Here is a 19622-nt window from a genome sequence, read left to right as displayed (position 1 = left end):
CAACATCCACGGCCTCCCAGCAGCTCTAATTAGCCTCCTTTCATTCCGACCAGTGGGGAAAGATAGTCAGACGCCAGTGAGAGGCTTTACCTGTTATCTCCTCTCCCCGCTTACACACACATAATGGGACGCTCTCTGGTGCTTCTTGATGACCACAGTGCTTGATTTAAATACACTACGGATGCTCAGCAGGTTCCTAATAACCAGTAGCCTCTTGGTCATTTCGGTAATTAAACAGACAGTGTGTCAGTCTTTCTCCAAATCATTTAGCTAGCAAAGCTCAGAAGAGATAACAGGCATGAAGGTGGAAATAGTAGAGGCAAAAGTCTGTGGGAGCCACACTGCTGACAATATTGACCTTTTAGGTGGGTAAATGTTCTCTAGATGTTTGAGAGGAGCACAAGTGCATGTGTTTGTGGGCTTTGTAGGAGTTTTGTGTGTTAACATGTATAGGAAAACCAGTGAAGATCTTTGTAGTATGCTAGATACCAGTACTGAAGGACCAGTAGAGCAGTGTAGCAGTAGACTGACCTGCTAAACCACTGGCTGAAATGGAACAGCACTCTGCTGTTTATATACAATAGACATTGTCTCAAAGCAATTTTGGCATCCAAGACCAACAGACCAAAAATCCCAATTGAGCAAGCCAAGGGTGACAGTGGAAAAGAAAAAATCCCTTAAAATTACAGGAAGAAAACTTGTGAGAAACCAGATTTAGCAGGGACCTTCATCCTCCTTGGGTTACATGTCTTGTTCCAAATAACAATAGTATTCAAAGTAAAAGTATTTGGACACCTGACTGTGAGCTTGATGAACATCTTATTTCAAGAACAAATGGTATTAAGGAAAGTATGAGAGTGACCTTAGCTATAAAACAGCCAATATTCTGAGAAGGCTTCTCACAAGTCTTTGAAGTATGTCTGTGGCAATTGGTGCCCATTCAGTCAAGTGTGGCTGGGCATTGATGTTGGTTAAAAAACTTCAATTGATGTTCCAGTTCATTCCAAAGCTGTTCAGTGGGGCTGAGGTCTTGGTTTCTTTAAACCAAGCTTATAGAGCTTGCTTTGTGCACAGGGGCACAGTCATACTGGACCAGGAAAGAGCCTTCCCTAAAGTGTTGCTACAAAGTTGGAAGCATAATTTCCTTTATATAACTGATTTATTACTCCTGTTATCAATTGCTGTAGCTGAAACACATGAATTTAGTAATTATAAAGAGTGTCCCAATACTTTTGTCCATATAGTGTAGCTAATTCTGGCTAGACTGGGTAAACTGGGTAAGAAGTTTGTGAATATGCAGCACCGTGATGGATCGACTTTCCCGTTGCCCGTTTCTCACTACACCTCTTTATTTAGACACATTCTCTCTTCAGGAGAAATCAGTGTGACCACCCCGCCTTGTGCAAATGAGTTTTCCGCTCTCGCCCCTGGTCCGTGTGAGCGTGTGCGCACCTGTCAATGAGGGATGGTAGAACGTGCGGCGAGAGGGCATGGGGAACGGAGTGGGGGTGTAAGCGTGCGATGTCAGATGATGTGTGATTATGTGTGCTCTCTCACACATACACTGTCACCTTTCTGCATGACGTGGGTTTCTTTTCTCACCCGTGGTCGACTCCTCCTCGCTTCTCTCGCTCCATCTGCTGTGGGATCTCCTTGCCAGATCTCAGCTTTAGAGCAGGATATATTCAGCCTAGCTGGTGTTTGCTTCTGATTATGTACTGTAATGATGTCATACCATTACATCATTGTGATCGGGGTATCGAAATGCCAAACAAATTCCGACAGTCATGCTGTGTTCCCAACCTACCATCGTTTACTTGGATAATAAAGCTTAGTTTTACTCATTTATTAATTTATCGTATGCTAAGTTTACACTACACGACTTGATCTCTTGTAATCAGGAGTCTTTGGGGTCACATACTACACCATCTCTCACCTGTCTGTCTGGTCTGCTTAACTACATTTTGTTACAATGAGAAGTGATAAGGGGTTTAACGATACCATGTGAGAGAAGAATCTGGGTCAAGGAGTAGAGGGAGTTGGGGGTAAATAAATATATTTGCCCATGGAACTTTTGCCAAGCTTGTTGACATTTACTCCTCTCCTGGGTTTCCCATCACCCTTTATCTCGCATTCTTATTGGCTGGAGCTTGACACTGCACTCACTGCCAATTACAACCTAATCACAACAACTTTCACTCTACGATAGGATTCTAAGTTGCCGACAGGTCCAGATATTTATCATGCTAGATTTTTTCTCAAGTCTGCCAGCGATCGATGAGCCACTTGGATCGAGAGGTTGAACAGTTCAGATTTTCAATGCCGCTTTGGCACATCTAGCAGCGACCTGTCAGCGAGCGAAAATCAGGGCAAAAATCGTATAGGGAAACACTTGATCTCGGTCAGTGTTGCGATGGCTCAGTAACCCTGGTTGCTATGGTTTCTGGCTCTTTCCTGGGCATTACATATTTACTGGCATATTTTGTAAAACCAGTCAACACAGAGGAAGTTCATAGAGACACAGAGGTCACATTTTTCATTTTTTAATGATGGGAAAATGGTTTTCAGTTCATCTCTGGGCAGCACCTGTGGGATGAGTTGGCACTTCAGCAGGTCAGCTCCAGAATCTTTAGTTTGATTCTGGACTTTGGTTATTGTCAGCACAGTCATTAGCTGTGTACTATGAATGGAATAGAATAAATTGGCTTTATTTGTCATATATACTTGTTTTGGAAGCTGGGGTCAGAGCACAAGGTCAGCCATTGTACGGCATCCCTGGGGCCAAGAGGGTTAAGGGACTTGCTCAGGGACCCAGCAGTACAAGGTCCTTAACCCTCTTGATGTTTTACTACGTCTGTTTTTTTCTAGTACTTCAGCTTCCTCCTACCTTTCAGAACAAGTCAGTAGGTCAAGTGCTACTGTTAATTGGTTGGTGTATATGGCAGATGAATAATTGAGTGTGATGCACTATGATGTACTGGTGCTCCAGTGTTTGAACACAACACGGTTATGAAAGATGTATTAAGGAATGAATGAACAAAGGCTGTTGCAGTCACCACAATGGTTTTAACAGGAATTGAAGTACTTCAATTGACCAGTGATATTGTGATTGTGGGTCTGTCTGAAAACCTAGTAAACTCTGTTCATAGATGCATTTTATGTCATCCTATATGCTCTGGAGAAGAAGGCTGTCTAAATTCTTAGATACTTTAAAATGCTGCCTACTAAGATGCCTTAATTCTCAGTGGGAGCATCCGATGCTTTATTGCAAATTTGGGCTTGTCAGTGACAATTTCATTGTTTTCTGTACACGGAGGATATGTTAGCTGGGATGCTAGCGGGTTGCGCCACCTCAGTCTATTGGTTTGAATGGCCTGAGGTTAACTGTGTTAGCTTAGTAAGCGAAAAATGCGGTGATGTAATCCCTGTCTAAATTGTGTGTCTAAATAATCTGCCCAATAAGTTCAATGCCTTATTACAATTCTCTCTACTTAGGCAGCTACCTAGGTGGGCAGTAGGCAGCAAGGCAGCTCAGTACATTTTCAGTCAGACCAGTTGTGCCACTGCTAATTCTCTGCAGATGTAGATTGTCTCTTTTCTGAATGTACCAGTCAGAAAAGCTGAGCAAGGCTGAAAGGTCAGGTGGAGAGGGCACACATAAATAAATAACAGACATTCCGTTCTGTGCAGCTCTCATGCCTTAATGCCCCCTGCAGGTTCATGTCCTGGATCTACCCTCTCACAGAAACACATACAGACTGTAGAAATGATAACAGAGCTCCTGAATGCTATCGCCCTGGCTCACTCTGCAGCTCATCCCCTGGCAAGCGCTGATACTTGTTAAACAAATCCGCTCTTGTACCTCTCAAGCTTTCTCGTCTTTCTCCCTCGCTTCCTAATCACCTCAGAAGGTCTGGACGCAGTGTTGGAGGAAGATAAGAAAGATGACAGCAGGCTGGACGCATTATAAAGCAAAATTTTTTTTTACACAATCTACTCCAGTAACGGACCGGGGCTGCTTTTACTAACTTGCATTTATGTATTTATGCATCAGGCTTGGCTGAATAATGCATTATTATTCCTTCCCCAGTTTAATCAGATATGCAGCTGCCAGTGAAACGAATGCAGCAGGACTCAAAATAGGGAAGGAAAATAATGTACAGTATGTAGTATAACATGTTAGAACTATGATAATAGCACAATAACAGTGTTAGGATTACATGTGTATAGAGTACAAGCATAGGCATTCCAAACAGAGGGTGGCAGAGCGAGAAAGAGATATGACAAAACAAGGTTTGTGGATAACCGACAGTGAATTAACTGGATGTCCCGGTCCAAAACCTGAGCAACAGTATGGAGTCGTTATGTATGAATCCCAGGTAAATCCTGGATGGAGTGTTCAAATGGGCAAGCGTACCCGCATGAGAAGGGACCTACTTAATTCACAGTCCTAGCAATCCTACAGCAATTTAGTTAGCAATCGCTTAGTCAAAATGTTCAAGATGTCCAAAAGCAGCTAAAAACACGACTCGGGTAACTGAGTTTAGAAACTTCCAACCAATTCTGCGGACGCAGAGGGGGGGGGTGTCAAAACACGGACAAGAATTCACTTATCATTTACTCTGTACCATGTACTGGCCAACACTACTCTCGTCTCTAGTCTTGTCCCCCTCAGTTCCTTTAGATTAGAAATGTCTCTTGTATTTACTGTACTGTTTTTTATCCGCACTGTGTATATTGTATTGTCTGGCACTTGTGTTCTGTGTTGCACCCTGGTCCTGGAGGAACGTTGTTTCGTTTCAATATGTACTTGTATACAGCTGAAATGACTATAAAGCCTCTCTTGAGCTCTTGAACTTGAGAATTTTCGTATTTGAGACAGAGCCTTGCATTGTTGCTGAATGTTCTAGGTTTACATTCAACTTTTAAGGTAGCTGTGCTGTGTATTTTAGCTTCCTAGGCATAGAGTATTATTTAATGACTGCCATAAAATGTTGCACTTTTCTTAAAAAAATCATGAAATCTGTGATTTTTGAAAAATAAGCTCTTTGAATTTAGGATGGTTTTAAGTATAACATATTATAACTACAATAATAGCACAATAACAGTATTAGGACTACATGTGTATAAACTACAAGCATAGGCATATGGCCAAGGGTATGTTGACAACTGACAGTGAGTGTACTGGATGTCCCATTCCAAAACCTGAGCATCAGTATTGAGTTGTAATTCTGGAAGCCATGACCATGAATCCAAGGTAAATCCTAGATGGAGTGTTCAAATGGGTGAGCGTATTCACATGATTAAGGCCCTATCTAATGTGTTGTTTTTAGCGATTTAATGTTTTTAAATAGTGAAGTGTTCAAGTGCCTCACATTTACTGGTTAATTTGCACTCTGAGGCGGTCCTAGCAATCCTACGGCAATTCAGTTAGCAATCGCTTAGTCAAAATGTCCAAGATGTTGAAGTTGAAGTGTAAAGCAGCTAAAAACTTGACTCAGGTTCAGTTTGGAACTCCCAACCAATTCTGTGGACGCAGGAGTGTTTTCAGATCGTTATTAGAGACCGTTGCTGAATGTTCTTGGTTTACATTCAACCATTAAGGTAGTATTGTAGCTTCCATTTATACTAATAATTTATGAGTATTATTTAATGACTGCCATCAAATGTTGCACTTTTCTTAAAAAATTCGTGAAATCTGGGATTTTCAAAAAATAAACTCTTTAAATTCAGGAGGTTTTTAAGTATAACATATGAGCACTACGATAATAGCACAATACCAGTGTTAGGACTACATGTGTATAAACTACAAGCATTGGCATATGGCCAAGAGTATGTGGACAACTGACTGTGAGTTTGCTGGACATCACACTCCCAAACCCTGAGCATCAGTATGGAGTTGTTATTTTGAAAACCATGTGTATGAATCAGTGAGTGTTTAGATGGGTGAGAGCACCCACATGAGAGTAGGTTCTAGTCTGGAGGGCTGGTCGGGACAGGTTATTGTCAGACACAGAGCACAAAATGCTAATATGAACAGTTTACAAACAGAATCGTGTGTTGTAAACCTAAACGTGTCCTTCTTGGGCACAATCTGACTTGTCAGTCAACATATCCACCACAGAATATATAATAGAGTCTTTTGAATACCACCACTTGCAGACTGATGCATTTCTCATGATGCATAACAGATTCGTATCTGCACCCCCTCTTTTTGCTTCCAGCCTGTTTTTGACTCTTTTGTCGTGTTATCCATCATCCATCTGCAAACCCACCTCTTGAATATAACATGCGCATACATAGGCATGACGCGGTCAGACGCAGACGCTGAAAAAACCCACCAGTTGATAATTCATCCAAATTTCCAGCTTAAAGCACCGTCGAATAAAGCCGTAATCACAGAACAGCCCGGTCGCCGGCCGGCTGCCCTCTTTCTCTCTCAGGTTAATGCAGGTAGAGAAATGGTTTTCCCATCAGGCATTGAAGTGCCAGGGAGCAGCTTTGTGATAGCCCTCCGCCGAACTCTCGCCGCCTCTCAGAAGGCACTCAGGCGCTCTGAGAGAGGCCAGGTCGAGGACACAATAAAAACTCTGATAGAATTCTTTCTACACTGCTGCACTTAGTGCTTTAATCGGCAAAGAACAGACAAGATAGAGGCATTGCAGGACTTTATGGTGTATATACTGTAGTGTGTATATGTTACAGTGCATGTTAAAAAGTCATCATAAACTTTATAAAACAGAATAAACTTTTTATTCAGGAGCCTACAGACTGGTCAGAGTGCAAAAATGTGGCTGTATTGGTTTGCAGTGTTCTGAAAAGAAGAAACTAGAAATGTTCACATTATTGAACATCAATCACGTTTCCACTAGGCAAATGAGGACCATGTAACAGTGGTTTTTCAGAGAACAGGGCAAAGCTTGTGTGGAGGCGGCGTACATCATTCATGTTTTCTAACCCCTTAATCCTGGTTGCATCATCTCAATAGGTCCAGTGCCACCTGGAAATACTGGGTACAGGAAAGGAAGACATCCTAGACATGGTGCCAGTCTTAACTTTTCTTAACTGCTTCGTTCAGGCTGGGCATCTTAAAGAAACTATGTGGAATATAATAAAATAAGCTGATATTATCAAAAATGTTGATGTTGGCTGGGAAGATTTGATGCATTGAGTATCAATCATGATTACAGCGAAGACCTGTCCCAAATTTTCCAGCCACCAGCTTATGAAAGGACACTTAATCCTGGACAACAGAGCCAGAAAAGATACTAAGACCAAAGATAGAAATTACAAGAAGGAGGTCAGAAGTTACCTAGAGGAGGAGGACCTGAAAACAGCAGAAGCAACAGTTACACAGTCAACACTATGCATATATTGTTCACTGTGTAACAATCAAAACAATTTAATATTAAACAAAGTATACACAAACTATGTTTCCATAAATCTTAGGACACTAAAACAAGAATCTGTGATTTGTTCATTCTCTAAATGACTTAATGTTTTTGACCTCTCTAATAGAGACCACTTAGATTCTTGTCCAGTCTCTGGTCATTTCAAAACTGGTCTATTGTATCTCCCTCTTAGCAGATCTTCACATGTCCAGTGATTTAAAATGCAGCTGCATGTCTAGTTTTTAACTGGCATCCTGTAGCTGCAGACATTCAATTCAAAACAGTGATGCTTGCCAACAAAGTCAAAAATAGACCAGCCCTGACCTACCTTATCAAGCACTTATCAAACTCCACATACCCTTCAAACGCTGATGAGTTTTCTGAGACTGAGCTTGTCTCAGATGGACCAAAAGATGGTGAACACACCAGACCATGTTTCAGCTTGTTTTGGGGAAAAATAAATATCGAGTTCTTTGTGCTGAGGACAAAAATGTTTTGTTGTTATTACGATTAGGTGCAAAAGTGACCTCTGTTATGACATTGCGGTGAATCAGTGCCCACAGCATGTGTGACGCGTGACATGGAGACATCAGTGGCACCTACCTGCAGTCCAGATCTAACTCATCAGACAACAGCGACCACAGACTGCTGAGCAGCTGAAGTGTAGTACCAAGCAAAAATGAATTCTACCTACACTAATGCAACTATTATTGTCTTTACTTTCCAATGGTTCCCAATTAAAGGCACCCAGGTGGCACAGCATGATAATCCGCTAGCACACCAGCACCTAGATTCTGAGCCCCCGGGTTCTAATCTCGGCTCTGATACCGGTCGGCTGGGTGCTCTCCAAATTGGCCTCCAGTCTGCTGGTTTGGAAAGACCAGACTAAGGGATGGGGTTATCAACACTGTGTTGGGACCTTGGTTGCCCTTGGATGCGTTAGGGTCTCCAGCAATGGATTGGCTATTCTGAATTGGGAGAAAAAGAAGGTAAAATGCATAAAAATACTCAAAAAAGTGGTAAACATGCCTCTGTCACAACATATAAAATTGTCTATATCTATAAAATACAATTACAAGAATCCAGGACAAACAGACCAAAAACCCCTGTTGAGCAAGCTGAGGGCGACAGTGACTTAGCAGGGACCCCCATCATACTTGGGTGGCCTAAGGGATAATTTGAATAAATACGATTTACACAAATCATACAAACACAAAATTAAATTGAACTAAACGTTATAACTAGCAAAAAAATAAATAAATAAAAATGTAAACAATTGGAGTTCTTCATTATTCAATGGAGTCTGTGATAAAGTCTGTAGTGAGTTCTTGACATTTTTGGTGCAAACATGCCAGAGACCCATCACATCTAGCAGAAGCAGCGTTGTTGGCACAGCAGTCTCGACTTGCAGGATTCAACCTCGGGTGGGTAAACAGTTTCCGTCAGAACCACCTTGGGGTGGAAAATGTAGTTAAAATGTGAAATCGTTTAGAGTAAAAATGTCAGTTCTGCAGAAAGTAGAGAATGAGACTCCGACACCCCTAATTATTACAGCATAACTAAAAGGTAGAGCGAGCAGGCTTTCACAGGACATCAGCGCCCACCTCCCCCACCGTCATCAAACCTGAGTGATCGGACAAGAGAGGCAGAATGACAGTAACCCAACATCCCTGATCACCTTAAGTTTCTATGACCTAGAACCCCCAAGCTCTGCGCCTTTGTCTATAATCAGGGTGGGCAGCTCCGGTCCTAGGGGTCAGAGATCAGACGCTTCCAGAACCCAACACGCAGCACCAGAAAATCTGACAAACATGTCGGTCAGTGTAACACTGGAAATCTTTTCTTTGTACTTTTGTCAGTTAAAAAAAGTTTTAAAATAATTAAAAAATCTTTTAATTTTATTATTTTTTTAATTTTATTATTTTTTATAAAATGTCATGTCTAACTGAGTGCATTGCTTTTAGCCTAAGAAAAGAAGCAATCCATTTTATTTATATTTATTTATATATTTTACTGCCAGGGGAAATGCTAAACTAACCCAGCTTAAATCAGTTGAAGCATACATAAAGATGGTAATGCAAGTTAAATTTATGTAGTGCATTCACACACACACACACACACACACACACACACACACACAATCTGTTTATCTGCGTTCGTATGTTTTTATGAGTCTAAGCCTCCTTATGGAAATTCTACGCTTTAAAGTGTACTCGTATTTTGTCAGGGAAGCGACCGTCTCCTCTGCGCACTGCTTTTAGCCTCAGCCGTGATTTTATTATTTTATTTTCTTAACCGGATTAAGGGCATGAAAGAAATGTTCCATGGTTTGCTTTTATTTCCCATAAATTAAATGATTACTGTGAAAGCTTCGTATGGCCGGTCTGTTTGCTCATTGACATACATCGTTAACCCCTAAGCTTTAGATGATATTACCCAGGGTCATCATCCAGATTTATTAGAATGGGGGGACATGCTTCCCAGGGTTCATTTCTTTTTTAATGGCCCGGGAATAAAATTGTAGTGTGGAAATATGGCTATTCGGACTAATTGGCACACAGCCCGGGTGATAAAACAATAACGATAATTAACTATTCTAAATGTCTGCTTAAATGTCATCATTCATTCATCAGTGTTTTTTAGTGAGTGACTCTGTGTTACCTTTTCTGATTGATGCTCTTTGAACGTTTTGGGAACTCAGAGATTTATAGACCCCATTGTCAGTGTGAGTGAACATTTTCTATCCACTGTTTGCACTGTCCTGCTTGCCTGCAGGGACTACATGTCACACGTCACTGTTTAGTACTTGCTGCATTTATTTCTAACATAGTTTCTGAGCTAAAACTGAAATTTGAACATCTATTTGGCACACATGTACACACACAGCTCCTTTTCAGAGCTCCATTAAGCTCCAACTCCATTGAACAACTTTGGGATGAATAGGAATGTGTGGCTACTAGAGAGCAGCTGTAAAGCATGGTGGAGGAGGAGTAATACAATGATAGTTCATTTTAATAGCTTTGGTTGGACTTCTTAGTTCCAGTAAGGGAAAATCTTAATTCTACAGCATATAGTGACATGCAAGACAATTAATTATAATTAATTATTAATTAATTGTCCCTGTCCTGTTCTTTTTCTGCTGTCTAGTACAGTGGTCCCCAACCACCGGACCGCGGACCGATACCGGTCCGTGGGTCATTTATTACCAGGCCGCACAGAAAGAATAAATAATTAGAGATTGCTACATAAGCAATGAAAACACTGCTTCCACTTCCAACACACGGGTGTTTATCATCTCATATCACCCCCAGGTGAAAGCAGCGTCTTGTTGCAGCGAAAAAAGCTCATTTGAGAGCAGTATAGTTATTCTATTTAAATCCTCCCGCCCCCGCCGGTCCGTGAAATTATATCTTATATGAAACCGGTCTGTGGTGCAAAAAAAGGTTGGGGAGCGCTGGTCTAGTGGACAGTGTTGCCTGCTGCAGGCACTGCCAGTGAAGCTGATCGGTTTTACTTTTATTTATTTTTATTTTTTAATTTTCTAGGATTTTGAAAATTTATATTTTTTACTTTATCAATATCACATATTTAATTTATTTATTCTATTATTTTTTTTCTATTTTTTACTTATTTATTTTTATTTTATAATTATTATAGGGTTTTAAAATTGCATATATATACAACTTCTTCTAGGGTTTTTAAATTGCATATATATACAACTTCATCACCCATAATAAAGTAAAAATGTTTTTATTCATTTAATTTTTATTAATTAATTTATTTTATTACTTTTTTCAATTTTTTACTTGTATTTTTTTGTTATTTTTTAAACAAATCTGAGATTTGAACTCAGAACCCCAGCTAGCAGTATATCCCACTGCACCACCTGGGCGTCCCAGATAGATTTTTTTAACGTATTGGTTGCCATACACTTTGAGTAAATGCTACTGGGTAAACAAAGCTTGCTTTAAATTGATGCTACAGGCACACAAACTCAGCCCTGCAAACACAGAGTTGCAAGAGTGTCTGAACTTTATGCTGATTTTGGTTATACAGGGTTACAGTAAAGCATGTAGGATAAAAGAACAGCTCCAGTTAAATACGTCCTTTGAAGAAAAACATCAAACGAATGAATCAAGCAGCAGCGCTAAGGATGACAAGCGACTGTGGGAGAGGAGGGCTATAAAGGGAACTGAGGTGTGTCGGGGTGTGTTCTGGGAGCATGTGTGAATATACGTGAGCGCAGAAAGGACTTTTCCCTTTGTGTCTTCACATTTTTTTTCTGTTTCTAACTTTATGCATCACAAGGAATCCAAAAATGTCCACAGAGGCACTGTGGGCTGTGATAAGACGTGAAGAGTGTGAAAGTGTGACTGAAGATGCTTGAGGCAGAAAAAATGTGGTTAGTAGAGAAGAGAAAAGAGAATTCACCCCTATTTTGTCTCATGCATTTGTAAGGAACCTGTACGACCCATAGTGCACTGTATGGCCAAAAGTATTTGGACACCTGACCATGAGCTTGTTGGACATCCAAGAACAAATGGTATTAAAATAGAGTGACTTCTGAGTGCTCTGTTCAGCTATAACAACAGCCACTTTTGTGAGAAGGCTTCTCACAAGACTTTAAAGTCTGTCTGTGGGAAGTTGTGCTCATTTAGTCAAAGAGCATTTGTATGGCTAGGCACTGATGTTGTAGTTCCAGTGTATTCCAAAGCTGCCCAGTGGAGATAAGGGGCTAGGATTAATGAGGGGTTAAAATAAATGACAGAATAAATTATGTGCTTCCAATTTTTTAAAAACAGTTTTGGGAAGGTCCAAGGTCATGGCAGTATTAGGATTTCTGCAGCTGGTCTTGTTTTTTGACTAAATTGATGGAACAAGAGTTGATGGAGTCCTCGTTCAGAAATGTGTAGGTTTCATTGTTTATACACTATATAGACAGATGAATGTGGACACCTCTCCTAATTATGTTTCAGCCACACCCATTGCTAGCAAATGGGACTACACAGGCCTCCAACTCCATTTGACACCTTTGGGATGAATAGGAACATTTCAAACCAGGCATTCTCATCAACTCTCAGTGCCTGACGTCACAAATGCTGTTTTTTTTTTTTCTCACAGGCAGCTACATGCCATGGTTCATTTCAGCTGATTGGTTGAATTGTGGTGGCCCAATCCACAATATTTGTGTAGCACCTAGTGACAAATGCCAGCCTAAATTCTCCTGCTACAGTACAAACCACCCAACACGTTCATCACACACTGTACTGACAGAGAGCCATGAAGGCAGAAGAATCACTCTTGCATTATGTTTCTGCCTTCCAGTTTCTACCCCTCTCCTGTTTACGCCCTCACGTCTGCTTATAAGTTTACAGTGCAGAACTGACGGGCCTCGCCGTAGGTGTGAATGTGCCCGCACTGTATTATTCTTCCTCCTCGTCGCTCATTATCAAAACCTGAACCTGCCAGAAGTCTGAGCTGCACTGTGCTGGAGAGGAGGAGTTAATTAGCTGAGTGAAGGTACCCTTGCTTCAGAGCCAAGCGAGAGAGTAAAACACTGCACGTCCCGGGTAGAGTTTCTTCCTCCTGATAGAAGCCGACAGTTCAGAGCAACTTTGCTTGTTATTCGAACTGCATTCTTAACAGCTATTTGCTGTTTATACATGTCAGAAAGGCTGAGAGGTGTACCTGCATCTTCAACCAGGGACAGCCTTTTAGTGTTTAAATGTTTAGCTAATATTTAATGCACTTAAACAGGGTCAAAGAAGAGTGTTTAGTGACCCAAAGCAAAGAGCTGCATAGGTAGAAAGGCTTTAGTTTGCATTCTGTTGCAATAGGCTGGACATTTTCACAGTCTGTCAATGGTGCACTACACATAGACATCAGTTGGTATATATACAGTATTTATAGTATATATATATATATATGTATATATATATACACACTTCATCACCCATAATAAAATAAAAAAATAAAAAAAAATATATATTTTTTTATTATAATATTTTTACTTTTACTTATTTATTTTTATTTTTCAGTTTTTTTAGGTTTTAAAAAATTCATTTTAAATCTAAAAGTTATTCACATAAGTATTCAGATCCTCAATTCACTACTTTGTAGAAGCATGTTTAGCAGCAAATACAGCTGTAAGTCTTCTTAGAAACATCTCTACAAGCTTTGCACACCTGGATATGCGCAGTTTATCCCATTATTCATAACTGTACCTCTCAAGCTTTGTCAGAATAAATGACAGGCATCTGTAAACTCCCATCTTTAGGTCTTTCCACAGATGTTTGATTGAGTTTAAGTCTGGGCTTGGTCTGGGCCACTTGGAAGGCCACCTGATGCCACTCCAGTGTTGTTCTGGCTGCATGCTTTGGATTATTGTTGTGTTGAACCGTAAACTGTCACTCCAGTCTGAATTTGCATGTACTAGGAAGGATGTTTCTGTGTTTGAATTTATTCTTCTGACCCTCAATTATTGTCAGTTTCGCTGTCTTTGCTGTGGTAAATATAATTCAGAAATTCTGAACAGTTGACGGTTTTACCAGTGTCTCATTTTTGCCCAATACGACTACAGACTGAGTGCATTGATTCAGTGGCATCTACTGTACCCTTGGAATGGGTGGTCATGTTACTTCACCGCCAGCCCGGCATCCGCCTCGGAATTGATTTAAAGTGGGAAAATTGTGGCAGATCAGACAAGTGGCATCAAACATGTCATTTCTCCACCTGCGCTGTATTAAACTGAGACGTGGAGATGGAGGAGCGTGAGTCATAGCCGTGTTATCAATAAAAGAAGTGTAAAGAGCAGCAACTCTGATCCATGGCTGTCCCCTGAGCCCACACTTAATGAGCACACTTTCGTCATCTTGCATCGTGCTCTTACACTCTGACACGGAAAATGTTTGTGCGAGTGCTTGATTTAGTGATTTAGTGATTTAGTGAGCGTGGCAGAGGGAGCCGGAAATGTTGTGATGTGTGAGCTGAAGAAAAGAGGAAAGAAAAGGATGGAGTTTCTTTGTTTTTAAGATTGAGGGGTTATACACAGAGCATGCTTTGATCCCACCACCGGATGAAGGCTTCACCGGGTCCATCCCTTCTACTTACTTTGTTTGGCTAAAAGTATGTGGACACCTGACCATGGACTTGTTTTAGAACTGATTTTGGATTTTCCAATTTATTTGAAATGTGTTAAGTGGGGTTGAGTTTACCAAACTCTTCAAACTGGGTTTTTATGGACCTACTTTTGTGCTTAGTGGTGCAGTCATGCTGAAACAAAATTCTCAAAATTTTGTCATTATTTTGAAAGCTAATTATTCATTTATAATAAATGATTTTTAACAATTGGCTTTATATTAAAGGGAGCACCTTACTGGATACTTAAATGATCACTTTTTGGCCTAAATGCTCATCAGTATGTGTGTTATAAATACAGCCACCAGGTTAGACCTGTTAGTCCAGTGTGAAATATGGTGGTGGCAGCATTCCTTTATGTAAATGCTTTTCAGCAGCAGAGCTTATTAAAAAATAGTTTACATTTACAGCAAATAGCTGAGGTTTTTATCCAAAATGACTTACAGTTGCGAGCATCTACTGTCCAAGCAATTGAGGCCAAAAGGGTCTTGCTCAAGACCCCAATAGTTGCAACCTAGTAGATGTAGAGCTTAAACAAGAATCCTTGCCATAACCAAACCACTACCTTAGCAAGTTAGACAATGGATAAATAATGCAGAGTACAAATAGATCTTGCTAAACAAAATGAAATGAAGAAAATGTGCTTTAAATGACCCAGTCATGTTCACAAATTTAACCCCATTGAATGTTTGTAGCAAGACCTTAAGAATAAGTTTAGATCAGGGTTTTCAAGCAACCCACATTGTTAACATTATCCATAACTTCTACTGTGACCCAGGCAACACAAACAATGCATCAAAACGATTTATGCTTGATTAATAATAATGTGACAATTTGGTCCCACTGTGGTTTACAAGATGTAACGTATAGCCTCCTTATTTCGTGTTTGTGCCCGTTAAATTTAGCCGATTTAGCCGCTCAGGTGGCGCAGTGGTAAAATATGCTAGCACACCAGACCTGGGATTTCGAATACATCGTATCAAATCTCAGCTCTGCCATCCGGCTGGGCTGGGAGGCTACATGAACAAAGATTGGCTTGTTGTTCACATGGTGGGATGAGTCTGACCAGGGTTCCACATAACTGGTGCAATTACGACCTCTGCTGGCTGATTGATGGGAATAATGCTGATCAGGGTGTGGCTCTCAGTGCACAAGGCTGATCCGCATATGAACTCGCCTTGTGCAGGTAAAAAGATGCAGTCGGTACTGCACACGTGTCGGAGGGGGCGTGTGTCAGTTGCGAAGCTCCTCAGTCAGCAGTGGAGGGTTGTGTCGGTAGAGGTAAAGTGTAACGCAATCAGGGTGATTGGATATGACTAGATTGGGAGGAAAATTGGGAAAAATGCAAAAAAGATGACCAATCTTTAAGTACTCTGGTAGAATTATACAGATTTAAAGATGAATTTACATACAAAATTAAAGAAATCCTACTCTGTCTTTAGAGAAATGTTGCAGGTAAAAGTGTATCATTTACTAGTCAGACAGACTGGGACTGATGCAGATTGGTGACCAATAAAGGCAGCAAATGATGCATCATGGGATTGCAAACTGATAATGCGGCTTGGGTAAAAACAGCGGGCATGGAGAAGAAGTGATAATAGGCAATATAGCAGCCCGGGCCTGGGGACGCTAGGGCCATTGGACTATAGGAAATGAAACTGAAGTGCCACTCCCTGCTTGCTTCCTGTCTGAGCCTTTGTCAATGTCTTACATGAATATTTATCAGCTAATATAATAATGATAGCGATCAAATGACGCTTCCAAAAGTCCAGCATCAAATCCAGATGTATTTATCTCAGACAAATGGTCTTCTTGTCTGTGAAAATATAAAAAATCCCTTTACTCTGCACCTTTACTGTGATTTCTGATTGGTGAATTGTTTACTAAAAAAAGACAAAGTCCTCTGGTGGAAAAAAAGCACTTTTTTATATTCACACCGCTAAAAAAGAGGCTGATTAGCTCCACTCTTTTAGCGGAGAAATCCTAAAGTGTAGCAAATCAGTAGGTATTGTGGATACAAAGCCTGTTAGAAAGGGTGCCGTCTGAATTAGAAGAACTTGTTTGTACAGTCAGCGAGATGTGACTGCACTGGGAGAGCGGAGCGCAGCACTGTCGGCGTAGCCCAGAACTAAGCCACTTCACCGTGCCATCTGGTGTGACACGCAGCCACGCGAGAGCTGACAGAGAGGCCCAGGGACGTAGCCTTGATTTAACCGCGTCTTCAATGCCCATTTTGATGGACGCCCCTTGGCTGAATCTTCCAGACTTATTTCCACGCGAACCAGACAGCGGACGAGCGGCCTGGCTCATTTCCAGTACAAACAGAAGAAGGTTCGGTCAGGGTCGTTCTCTTCACAGATGGGCTCAATGAAACTTCTTAGGTCTCTAGAGAGATGCTGTTCAGAAATGTGACATTTTAACTCATATCGACTCGAGCTCGAGCTCAAAAGTTTGAATGTCAGGGGTGCTTCTGGCCTGACTGGACGCTCAACAATCACAAACAGACGCGATAAGCTGTGTCTATCGGAGGGAAGGCCGGATGGGGTTTATCCCCTGCTGTCTGGTTGAGGCGATTGCATGAGCAGTGAAGATTCTCTTTATAGACTCGGAATGGCTAGATGTAAAAATTCACTGCTGCTAGGTGATAGTCTGAGGCTCTCCTCAACCAGCAGAGATGTGTTGTAAGTGGAAAAATTGAGATAATTCTATATAATAACCATCAAAGACCACCAAACACAGGTCTGGAATGAGTTTAAAGAAAGCTGGAACCTAAGTGAGACTGTCCACAGTGAGCATTAAATCATGTGCTTAGATGCTTTTCTTTGGTTGTCCAATCTAAGTTTGGGTCTATGATGACCTTTTTTTTTTTTACAATTTTGTGTTTCTTACCACTTTATCTGGGGTCCGGTTTCCCTGAAATCACTGGACACAATGTAGAAACACACCCCAGACAGGACACCCATTCATTGCTGGGCCTCAGACACATCCAATTATGTCTTTATGTAGATGTCTGTCCTTGTGTGCTTGCATAGTTTACCTTGTGCCACTGAGTGCCCATGACACTGATCATGAAAAAAAAATATATTGTACAAGGCAAAATTGCTTAAGTTTAAACCGCCATGACTTGACATTAGACTCACTGGGACTCAGAGGTTGAGATGATTTGTCCCAGCTTGTCATTACAGCAGTTCTTGAAAAGTCCCCACAGCATCCAGGTGAGATTATTCTTGCATTGCTTTTTATTCCAAATCAGCTCACAGATTGTGACAGATACAGTGCAAGCGATTGAGGTTTAAGGGCCTTGCTCAAGGGCCCAACAATTTTCTGATCAGTGACTTAACCACAAAGCTAGCACTGCCTAGAATGGAGGTAAAATCTTAACTCTAACCAACATTGTTTTCTTTCCTCAGCTGTGAAGGACCCATGCAACGAGGTGACGTGTAGCTATGGCAGCACCTGCATTCAGTCGTCCGACGGCCTTTCCGCTAAATGTATGTGTCCGCTGAGCTGCGAGCGCGTGCCCAAAAAAGTGGTGTGCGGCAGCGACGGCCTGGACTACCCCAGCGAGTGTGAGCTCAACATGAAGGCCTGCTCCACCCAGAAAAACATCCGGCTCCAGCACGTCGGCTCCTGCGGTGAGTCTGCCAATTCCTTATCTGTGCCCATATATATATATCTCAGAAGCTTGGGGTGGGATGGAGGTCTGCTGTGAATGCTTTTGGCTTCTGCCTTTAGAAAGGGCTGTCCAACAAGTCCATGATCCACAGACACTATATGGCCAAAAGTATTTGGAAACCTGATCATGAGCTTGTTGGGCCTTCCAATGATCATGAGCTATAACAACAGCCACTTTTGAGAAGGCATCTCACAAGACTTTAAAGTATGTCTGTGGGAATTTGTGCCCATTCAATCAAAAGAGCGTTTGTATAGCTGGGCACTGATGTTGGTCAAGAAAGCCTCAGCTGATGTTCTGGTTTATTCTGAAGCTGTTTAGCAGGAACAGGGCCTTCCTTAAACAGTTGCTGTTTATATTTAAACAGCTACTGGGGTCAGAGCACGGGGAGGATTAAGGGCCTTACAGGGGGCCTCAAGGGCCCAACAGTGGCAGAATGGCAGAGCTGTCATTCGAACTCTCAAACTTTCGATTGATAGCCCAAAGCTCTACCCACTAGGGTACCCGTGTCCTCTATTACACCTGTTAGCAATTGTTATGGTTGGAATGCATTAATTCAAGAATTAGAAGGGGCATCCCAATACTTTTATACCAATAGTATAAATATACCAATACCAATAGTGTAGTTTTAATTATATAGTGTATGTGTTTTAATGTGATACTGATATAATGCAGGCATTTAGAAATGCGTTTTATGTAATTTATTAAATAATTGGTTTCATTAGAGCTGAAATGATTAACGCATCAAGGTTATCATGTCTACTCGAGCTCAGAATGTTACCTGCGAGCTGAGATATTAAAGAAAGCATCATTAAAGAGAGTCTAGACGTCTTTAAAAATACATGGTGGATTCCAGACGAATCTTTCTACTCTAAGCAACAGCTCCATCCTACTTTCCCTCTCCAACTTTCTGCGTTTGTATACTTTCTGATTAAATTCTGACCGGGTTAAGTCAGGTTAGGGGATTCGAGTCATGAGTTTAGACTGTTCCGTTCGTGAAAGTGCTTTCAGCCGCTCTGAAACATCTAATGACATCTAACTGACATCTTTCTTGCCTCTCAGACTATGTGTCTGTGCACACTTATTTCCTTTCACTCACAGATATTGGATTTATTAGATTTAATGTGTCCTACCTTGGTCGTTCCCAGGGTTCAGCGTGTGTTCATTTCACATAACTCGGCCGAGCAGACGGCTGTGGCAGCGGGTCAAAGCGGAGGCACTTTGTTCAGATTAGAACCTGAACTGCTGGGTTGGCCTTTCTGGTTTACTGTTACACAAGTCATCATTTGTACAAAGCAATATTAGACATTTTATGTTTGGACATTTTTATCTCATTTCATGGGAAAAAGAGTTGTTGACGTGTGTATCGGCTGCATTACAGACGACGGGAACAGGTGAGCGTCATGTAGTGCCCTCTGGGT

The 19622-nt window shown here is 41.2% G+C and overlaps 1 protein-coding gene across 3 annotated transcripts in view; it reads left to right on the top strand.

Moving 5' to 3' along the window:
• The window catches only part of agrn (agrin), a 302297-nt gene that overhangs the window by 166046 nt on the left and 116629 nt on the right, over nucleotides 1-19622 (top strand). For all 3 annotated transcript variants that reach the window (XM_063015798.1, XM_063015797.1, XM_063015799.1), the window contains one exon: nucleotides 17939-18163. In XM_063015798.1, coding sequence (XP_062871868.1) covers nucleotides 17939-18163 — 225 coding nt within the window. The remainder of the gene's footprint in view (nucleotides 1-17938; nucleotides 18164-19622) is intronic.

This window comes from Trichomycterus rosablanca, chromosome 19 (assembly GCF_030014385.1).
Source record: "Trichomycterus rosablanca isolate fTriRos1 chromosome 19, fTriRos1.hap1, whole genome shotgun sequence".
Lineage (NCBI taxonomy): Eukaryota > Metazoa > Chordata > Actinopteri > Siluriformes > Trichomycteridae > Trichomycterus > Trichomycterus rosablanca.
This window is presented reverse-complemented; position numbering and strand designations above follow the sequence as displayed.